A 9,897-nucleotide genomic window follows, 5' to 3' on the forward strand; every position below is an offset into this window, starting at 1 on the left:
TATTGTTTGTGGTGGGGGGCAGGATATGTAATTATTTTCTCATATAAATATGGATAGATGTATTCTATTAAATCCAGTTTTGTTGAGACCGTGCTTTTTAAACAGATGTCAGTGTTTGTGATTCTGACCTCTTGCGGCAGACTGAATCGTGCATTGGTGGAATTCCTAGTGGACAAGCGGATCCGCCAATCACTGACTTACATCTCACCAACTGTAGAAATAACGTCCAATCCCCACTCACTTTTTCTTTCGCCCCGCCCCCAGCGTAGAGACTTCGTAAGGGCCGGAACGAGGGGGAGAATAGAGTGTGGATTACTCCTTTCTTTCTTCGTTTCTTTCTCTTCACACAGGTTTTATCTGTCTCCCATGGCTAATTTAGTGTCCGGATTTGTCTTCTGTTTTTTATCCGTGTCTTTGTACAGCCGGTCGGTGCTCGCGCGCTCTGATGTTGTCGAATTGAGGGACGCGGACTTCGATTATGTAGCCGCCGAGCACGAAACCATGCTGGTAAAGTTTTACGCGCCGTGGTGAGCACATCTTACCCCTTTTCCTTCTAGCAGCTTCTAACTATTTACAGGTGTGCCCGAGTGACTCGGTTTTTAAGTTTCTAAAAAAATAAATCGCTCATGCTTTGCTGCTCTGTGCGGTTGAGCTGTCCATGGTACTGCTGCCCGCTGCACGAGCCAGTCCTGCAGCCAGAAAGCTGTGCATTTATTTGCGTGTCAGCAACACTGCTCTTCCTACTGCTCATTAATGTCGCCTGTGTTAGGAATGTTTTTGGGGATTTTTCTGTATTTCTGTTCTAGCATAAATCATGTCCTCAGGCTCATCGACTCAACCAGACCCATCATAAACAAAGGGCTCCAAGCCTGTTTTCTCATTAAGACCTAAATAGATGTATGTCAGTGATGTAGAGTTTTAAGTCTTCAGCTATAAGAGTGTGTTCCCTAATTACAAGGGTATACTTGCCTTTTAAGGGCATATACTTCATCTCTATGTGTTGTATGTGTGTACTATGTAGTATATGTCCAAATGTTTGCGGACGCCCCTTCTAATGAAAGCATTTAGCAACTTTAAGTTAAAGGTAAAGGTGCATGTATTTGTCACTGTACTATGTACAGCGAAATGTGTCCTCCGCATTTAACCCATCTGTGGTAGTGAACACACACACACACACACACACACACACACACACACACACACACACACTAGTGAACTAGGGGTAGTGAGCACACACACACACTCCAGTGCACAGTGAGCAGAGAGGGTAAAGGGCCTTGCTCAAGGGCCCAACAGTGGCAGCTTGCCGAACTAGGGTAGCGAAGTTGCACCCATTGCTGACAGAGACGCACGAATAAGCGCACACACAGTTTGTCTAATTCCTGTAGAGAAGTGCTGGGCTAGAGTGGGCTTTGTACCTCACGTGTAAAGCAGTGGAACATTCTTCTTTGGAATGGTGGTGCTGCATGCAATACTTTTGAGATGAGTTGGGAATGAGATGGAGTGGTCATCTAACATCCTGACCTTACTAACACTCATGTTGCTGAATGTGATCAAGTCCTTTGGAGCAATGCTCCAAAATCTAGTAGAAAGCCCTTCCTTGCGATTCTAGACATCGAACCAGCTACCCCCCAGTAGCAAGTCCACTGCTCTACCCTTTAAGACACAGCTGCCACCGTTTTATTCCTTAGACGTAAGTGCATATTCCCCTGTTATAAATATACATTATAAATATACCCCCCCCCCCATTCCCCCATTTTTTCCACAGGTGTGGCCACTGTAAGAAACTTGCTCCGGAGTTTGAAACTGCTGCCAAACGACTAAAAGGAATAGTAACTTTAGCCAAGGTAACAATATCTGACAATCTCTGGGCAGTTATCCGCCCAGTCTGAAAAGTCTTACATCTGCTCTTTTTTTGTTGTAAACATAGACTTGTTGTTTGGTCAGTCACTGTACTGTAGACAAGAAGTTTCATGCACTGAGTTTGGGTATTTTGCGAATGTGGCCTGTGTCTTGCTTTGCACTATACAGGTGGACTGTACGAGTAACTCTGAGATTTGTGGGAAGTTTGGGGTCACTGGATACCCCACGCTTAAAATTTTCAGGAATGGGGAAGAGTCCTCTTCATATGATGGTCCACGCTCAGCAGGTGTGTTTGTACATGCATGTTTGTGAGCACAATATTCAATTAGGTATTTCTTACATTTAAAGATGTTACTATCAAACATGTTATACCTTGCAGGTTTTAGATGTATGTGCATTTGCTTAGAAGTCCATTTTAGTAAGTTTAAAAATAGTATTCCATATAGCAAAGCTGTTAGAGTAGCATGTCCATGTCCACACAGTGTGTCTAGTCCTTGTAGAGAAGTGTTGCCAATAGAATAGGACTCTCTTTTCCTCTGGAATGACCGTGCACCTTCCAAACTTTAATGAGTTGGGGTGGTTATTATCAAACATCCTGACCTCACTATAGCTTTTGTCACTGAATCCAATCAGATCCTCACAGCAATGCTCCAGAATGTAGTACAAAGCCTTTCCTAGACAGTAGAGACAGATACTCCACCAATAGCAAGATAAACTTGATAAAAATGTATGTATTGACACACAATTGGAAACTGCACAACCTCTTGAGACGCTGGTTTTGTGCATATGCTATGAGAATGTGTATTCATTTTTTAATAAGGGTTTTGTTCCACTCATTTGATACGTCAGCTTACCTTCCAACTACTGTGTGTAAACAGGCATGGTCCTGAAAGTAACTTTAAGCCAAAAAGAGATTAGAAATAAATTAGAATTGAACCTTTTTTTAATTTTTTATTTCTTTTTCACAGATGGAATCGTGGACTATATGAAGAAGCAGGCAGGCCCTGACTCAGTGCTTCTGAACAGTAAAAAAGATCTGGAGGCTTTTGCCAACCACTTTGACGCTAGTGTGGTTGGTGAGTATGTAAACTTGCCGATTCCTCTTGTTAAAAGCAATACCCAGGTTTTTTCTCCATTAGTTCATGTAGCACCCTATACCTATATATATATATTGATTTGCTTGTTATTCAGTTCAATAACTTTCTTAGTATAATTATACATTTTAAATATATTATCGGATACCTAAGACTTGCACAGTACTATATGATCTGTGATATTGCAGTTTTATTAACTTGATATACTTCTCTCTCTCTCTTCACATGGGTCTTTCTTTATTTCTCACTAACCTTCAGGGGTCTTTGAGAGCAGTGATAGCCCCCAGCTGGTGGAGTTTTTAAAAGGAGCCAGTCTGATGCGGGACAGTTTCCGCTTTGCACACACAACTGACCTGCAGCTTGGCCTCAAATATGACCTTACATCCGAGTAAGAGCAGGGGAAAGCTGGTGTGGGCAGCCAGTAGGGACAGAGGGGCTTGGAAAGACAGTGGGGGAATACAGTTTTGCAGTGGTTGTCATATTTGGATATTAAAATAAATGGAAAAGTCAGAAGTGCAGAGTCAAACCTGTCGCTGTAGTGTAATCTGAAGTTGCTGTGTTTGTCTGCAGGGGCATTTTGCTGTTCAGGCCTCCACGGCTGGCCAGTATGTTTGAAGAAAGTGTGGTGCCACACAGAGGCCCTTTTTCTGTCACTGCCCTGCGCCGCTTCATCAGAGACAACATGTGAGTACTTATATATTCATAGCTTTGCAGTTGCAATCGAAATGATTCAACCCCCAATGCAAATCAGGTTAATTTGCAAAATGTGCAAATGTTCAGCTGTTTGCAATAAATCAACTAAACAAGACCACTTTAAATAGTTCAACACAACTAATAGAACAAGTGCTTTCTCTAAATTTAACACACATGGCCAATTTTAATGACATCATTCAACTTCATGACAAGCGTCTTTAGTACTTAGTAGAGCAAGCTCCCTTTTACTATTATGACCTGCTGCAAATGACATTGAATAACACATCCTTTTCCTGATTCTGCCTGATATGGTAGCCATGTGGATCCATAAGCTAGTCAGCTCTGCCAGTTTTTAAAATCTCCCACTACTGGTGCATAATATTGCGAGAAATATTGTGTAACATGTAAATGTCTTTGCATTTAGCTGTTTTGGCTTTGAGGATGTTCACAAAAGTGTGTTAAGAATGTACTTTAACATCAAAGAAAATGTAATCAAATTCTCTGATTTGAATAATTATCTATCTCTTTGTGACACCACTAACGCCACTGTTTCAGCTCACCACAGAAGGTTGATGCTATTTTAGGCACTGAAATGGAGTATAAGAAAGCAGTAAACAATAGTATTAGTATTAGTAGTAGAAGCTTTAATGTTGTATATAGAGAATGTCTTGGTGTGTGTGTGTGTAATGGATAGAAAATGATTTCAGTTTCACACTTGCATTGGTGAGCACACCCACTGCAGTACATTCCCCTCTGTAGCTACACTGTATCTGTGATTCTGTATGTAGTTTTGGAAACTGCCCACACATGACCAAAGAGAACAGGGATCAGCTGAGGAAGAAGGACCTGCTGACGGCATATTATGACCTGGATTACCTACGCAACCCCAAAGGCTCCAACTACTGGAGAAACAGGTGAGTAGGCACCAGGCAACAGTACTAGATGAATCATACTGATTTCTAGGCAGTCAGAACAAGGGCGCCTTGTTTGATTGAAGCTCAGCTGTTTCCATAGTCCTTTTAGTCTTAATTTTTTTTATTCCTGTGGACACCTCAACAGCCTAGCAACACTAGATTTGGTACAAAGATTGAGTGAATGTTTTCAACTGTCAGATGTACAGTGGGTTCATTCTAGGACTGGAATTATGGCTTATAATGTTCAGTATTTTTCACAGTATTGTATCACTGTATCAGTGAACCTGGTGACAGTTGTTAGCGTTGCTAAAATATAAAAGGTAGGGATATAAAGTTTGTAAAAAAAAAAAAAAGGTAAAAGTTCAAATTATTCTACAGATATTTTGCAGAGTATTAACTGATTACATTTTCAGGATTTCTAAACTGTTTTTTCAAACAATGAGGAAAGCACACACAGTACTAAATTGTAAAACCTACAAGCAAACCACTGAGTAGTTATTAACCATCCATACAGCCTGAAACTGTTTTATTTACCTTTATATGATTTTGGTATGTTTTTTTTTCCTTTTTATTTTCTATTTATTTCCCTTTATCTTTTCATTAATCTTATCTTTTATTTTTAATTACTGCTTAACTATTGTTTTATGTATTTCCACTTATATTTATGTATTATGTGTTATAAATCGATCTTCTGACACTTAGAATATATATATTGCATTTTAATATTATCATTATCTTGTTTGTTTTGATTTAATATCTTTCTACAATATATAAATATTTATTTCATTACCAGTTTCTTCAATCCCTATTTCATGTACAGGCTTGGCTACTGTGTAAATGAAGGTCACCCTCAGCGTAGCTTCAGTTGGACCAATATACACGGGTTTGAGACTAGACTGACTTGTACTGACCACTTCCATTCCCAAACCAATCTCCAATCTCTAGCCTCAAAAGAGCACAAGAAAAGAGAGAAAGAACTCATGAACCTGAACCCGACCTGTGGCTGATGTTGCATTGGAATAATCAGACCTAACTCGTCTCTAAATCCGTTGTTTTGGCTTGATCAGGCTGCAGACCTCTATTTCTTCCATTTCAGTGATGCACAAAAGCTAATGTAAGCTAATACCTGCTAAACATGAGGGAGTAAGAGAGCTGCTTTGCTATAAGCAAGCGGTAAGAGGTGCTTTAAATCTAAAAATGTCCTCAGGCATTGCTCTGATCTTTGTCAGGGTGATGAAGGTGGCATCTCAGTACAGCTCCCGAGGCCTGCTCTTCTCTGTGGCTAATCGGAAAGACTTTGTGGATGAGCTGGAAGAAGACTATGGTCTGGGATCAACAGAAGGCAGTGAGGTTCCGTTTGTTACCATCAGGACTCGAACAGGACACAAATACAGCATGCGTGAGGAGTTCACGTAAGTCGCGCCATGTGTGACTCAGCTCACACAGCGGTGCATTTAACACACATTTAGATAAATATGTTAAATTTACCTTATTCAAATGATGATATTCAATAATGAACTAATTGAACTCTTTGTTTTTTTTAGGCGAGATGGAAAGTCTTTAGAGAGATTTTTGGAGGACTATTTTGCCCACAGATTGAAGCGCTATATCAAATCAGAGCCTGTACCAGCGAATAACAATGGACCAGTCAAGGTGTGTATACAGGTTTTAGGTTCAACTTGAATATACCTTTGAGTAAAAGGACATTAGAAAGCAAATCTGGTGAATATTTATGTTTGAATATCATTCATTACTCAGCTGTTCATAATCACTTTGTTTGTGTGCAGGTGGTTGTAGCGGATACATTTGAGGAAATCGTGAATGATCCAAAAAAAGATGTGCTGATTGAGTTTTATGCCCCTTGGTGTGGCCACTGCAAGAAACTAGAGCCCAAATACACAGAACTCGGACAGGAGGTGAACCGCCTTTACAGAGAATTGGTGCAAACAATGATACCAATTTTTTTCATCATCATAATGTGCTCACATTACAGAAAATTTAAACATCAAGCTTCTCATGACTATTATTTGTTTTTGGATGGCTTAAAATGCCTTTAAATGTCTAGAATTTTCTAGAAATTGTTACACAAATCTGTCCTTCCAGTCATTTTGAAGGTTATTATTCTGTCCTCAGCTTTCCAGTGATCCCAGCATTGTCATCGCCAAGATGGATGCCATTGCAAACGATGTCCCTGAAGGTTATGATGTACAAGGGTATGTAAAACTAAATCACTGGCTTGTATATACTTATAACCACATATGTATAATTGATTAACTAAGATTTCAACTTAACAATTAAAAAAATGGGAGGACACATTTGCTTAATTTAAGATCACAGTTGTTTTAATTGTCATGTCATCTTAATTAAGAGTTATCAGATACACTGTTTCAGCAGTCAATAAAATAAAAGCATGACTATTTACGATGTTACATGTCCTGTGAGGATGCATGCCTTGATTATCCCATGAGCTTTGGCAAGATGCAGCCCGTGCCACTCTAATTTTCACTTTGCATGTTTAATGCAAGCCTGTCAGCATTGTAGTTAATGTGCGTAATGGCTACTGTTTTTGTCTACATGGCTAAAAGCACATTTAAAGAGAATTAGAAAGGAGAAATATGGACAAAGAAAGAAAGAAGGAAAGTATATGCAAGTTAGAGACTGAACCACACAACTTCAAATGCATATTGTGCAAGAAGACCTGCAAATAGGGCACTATGTGGAAGTAAAGTGCTTGACTCACATTTGAAATGAAAGAACAAACACTAGTAGTTCTCTCTGTACTATCTATCAGTCATATGTTCAGTGCAGGCCGAGGCTACCAGATGCTTGGTGAGAAACCACCGTCAAAATTACAGCTTCAGCAGTCCTTAGTTGTTTAGCTATCTGCAATACAACCCTCATACATCCTCATCCCATATAAACAGTAGAATTTTACACACACACATCCATGTATGAAAAGAAAAACGATGTACTGCTCCCCTTGAATGCTGTTTTTTGTTGTTTTTGCCAGAAAAATTGTAGTATTTTCTTTTTGTCTTAAAAAGCCTTATGTAGTCTTACATTTGATGGTAAAAAGTTTGCAGCAGTCCTGTCTTAGGCTGGTTTGTCATTTGTGAAACCGCATTGTGTTTTATATAGTAGTCACTGTTTTGCCATCAACACCTAATTTAATAGCTGTACGTATTTTTAAAAGTGAATTTGAACTTCCTGCAGATTTCCCACAATATACTTTGTTCCTGCTGGGAGGAAAAATGAACCAAAGCGATATGAGGTAACATTCTCAATCACCACAAGATGCAGATGTTTATAATCACACATAGCGAGTCATAGCATAAACAAATTTATATTTTGTTGCTGCCGTTTCAGGGCATCCGCGAAGTGAAGGACTTTATCAGCTTTTTAAAACGAGAAGCTACCAGCTCCTTGGTGCTGAACGGGCTAAAGGAAGAACTCTGAAATGTTGGAAAGGGGATGCTGGGAAATACAGTTGATTTAAAGGGTTTTGTTTGTGTGGGTCTGCTACAATACTGGTCACTGAAGACTTTGGGAAATTTAGCCATACATATCACTCAATTAGACAGTTCAGAGATCTGCAGTATGGAGGGTAAAGAGCGAATTCAACAAGTTATGGCAGAAGTTAAGGCAGGACTGCACCATTCATCATTTACCAGGGCCATAAAAAAGTCTCCTCTACTTTTAACCTGTGAATTTTTCTATAGATACATTTGAGTTTGTCGTAGATGTCTATTCATTCGGATGACCTTTGGAATTCCCTGGGGCCTTATGCTGTGCACTGACGATCCTCTGTTTATGTTACTGCTGCTTTCTTTATCTTTCACAACATAATGCATTCTCTCACCTTCTCTACTCTATCATTACCCATGACTGACCACCAGCTACGCTTTGAGGCAGCTTACTTGTCCATGTTGCACATTTATTTCTTTTTATTTGCACACTGTGTCATTATTTCTCAATATTCTTATTAAACCGATCATATTTATCACTCCTTATCCTGTTACTTTACTGACAAACACATGAGCTGCAGTTGTTCAACTGAAAGTATGGGAGCCTTTAGTTTAAGATCTTTTTTTTATTGTTTGCATTTTGATTTACTCTCTATAATTCAAATTATTTCCATTCACAAGTAAAGGCAGCTGTGTACATGTGGCATGAATTCATACCATTGTGATCATTTAGGAATTTAAGGATGAAAAACGTGTCATTTTGTAGGCAGGTGTTCCCTGTTAGCATGATTTAAATAATGAATAGCTCTGAATGTCTACACTTGGTTTGAGTCTGTAAATTCTGCGTCTGGTGTTAAAAAGGACAAACCAGCATGAAGACCACAGAGCTGCCTATAGGTTTAAGGATAAAGCAGAGCTATTGCAGAAGCATTGAGCATAGCCAAGACTCCTGAACAACAACAAAAAAAAAACAATGGTGTACTTACAACCAGACACTGAACTGGTGGGTTGAGGAAACCAACAGCAGTGGATGACGAAAACTCTGTTAGAGCTGTGAAGAACATCCCCAAAACAGTAGTTACTGACATCATTACCAATCTCCCCAGGTAATTACTTTTTTCTTTTATTATCTGTGTATGAAAAGTGAAAAAACTTTTGACACTGTTGTTCCAGTACTTTAGTTCCAATGCTTTATACTTGAGAGATAAGGGGGGTGGTGGCGCTTATTTATAATCCAGTGCGTTCTCAGGATTTTTTGTTTACAGTTTAACTGCCAAACAAAGATGAGAATGCTGACATGTGACAGAAATGCCCTGAGTGCTTGTGCCAGACATGAGAATTGAAGTTGAGAACAGTAGTAATCTCTAGCAGAATCTGTTGTGCTCGTAGTGCATGCAAAGGGGAGTCGGAATTCGGCACAACTACCTAACCAAAGGCAAACCGGTCAAATTTTAATAATGTCATTATCTTGTTTGTTTTGCATTTAATATCTTTCTACAATATAGGCTTGGCTACTGTGTAAATGAAGGTCACCCTCAGTGGAGCTTTAGTCTGATCAATATCCACGAGTTTGAGACTAGAGCCGATCAGGCCTGACTTGTACTGATCACTTCCAATCTCAAACCAATCTCCAATCTCTAGCCTCAAAAGAAGAAAGAGAGAAAGAACTCATGAACCTGAACCCGACCTGTGGCTGATGTTGTAATTGAATAATCAGACCTAACTCGTTCATTCTAGGACTGGAATTATGGCTTATAATGTTCAGTATTTTTCACAGTATTGTATCACTGTATCAGTGAACCTGGTGACAGTTGTTAGCGTTGCTAAAATATAAAAGGTAGGGATATAAAGTTTGTAAAAAAAAAAAAA

General features: G+C 39.3%; 1 protein-coding gene across 1 annotated transcript; it reads left to right on the forward strand.

The window, feature by feature from the left end:
• Positions 1-60: 60 nt before the first annotated feature.
• Positions 61-8,567, forward strand: pdia8 (protein disulfide isomerase family A, member 8). Its single transcript, XM_072675853.1, has 13 exons — positions 61-527; positions 1,769-1,847; positions 2,032-2,149; positions 2,832-2,939; positions 3,216-3,345; positions 3,528-3,641; positions 4,439-4,564; positions 5,794-5,976; positions 6,109-6,217; positions 6,352-6,480; positions 6,698-6,777; positions 7,778-7,835; positions 7,931-8,567. The coding sequence occupies exons 1-13, from the start codon at positions 106-108 to the stop codon at positions 8,018-8,020; spliced, it is 1,746 nt and encodes a 581-aa protein (XP_072531954.1). The 5' UTR covers positions 61-105; the 3' UTR covers positions 8,021-8,567.
• The last annotated feature ends 1,330 nt before the right edge of the window (positions 8,568-9,897 follow it).

The sequence above is a fragment of the Salminus brasiliensis genome, chromosome 3 (assembly GCF_030463535.1).
Source record: "Salminus brasiliensis chromosome 3, fSalBra1.hap2, whole genome shotgun sequence".
Classification (NCBI taxonomy): Eukaryota; Metazoa; Chordata; class Actinopteri; order Characiformes; family Bryconidae; genus Salminus; species Salminus brasiliensis.

Coding starts and splice junctions, on each gene's coding strand:
- pdia8 (XM_072675853.1), top strand. CDS start 106: ATGTCAGTGTTTGTGATTCTGACCTCTTGCGGCAGACTGAATCGTGCA. Junction 2,940..3,215: donor CTTTGACGCTAGTGTGGTTG/GTGAGTATGTAA, acceptor ACTAACCTTCAG/GGGTCTTTGAGAGCAGTGAT. Junction 6,218..6,351: donor ATAACAATGGACCAGTCAAG/GTGTGTATACAG, acceptor GTTTGTGTGCAG/GTGGTTGTAGCGGATACATT.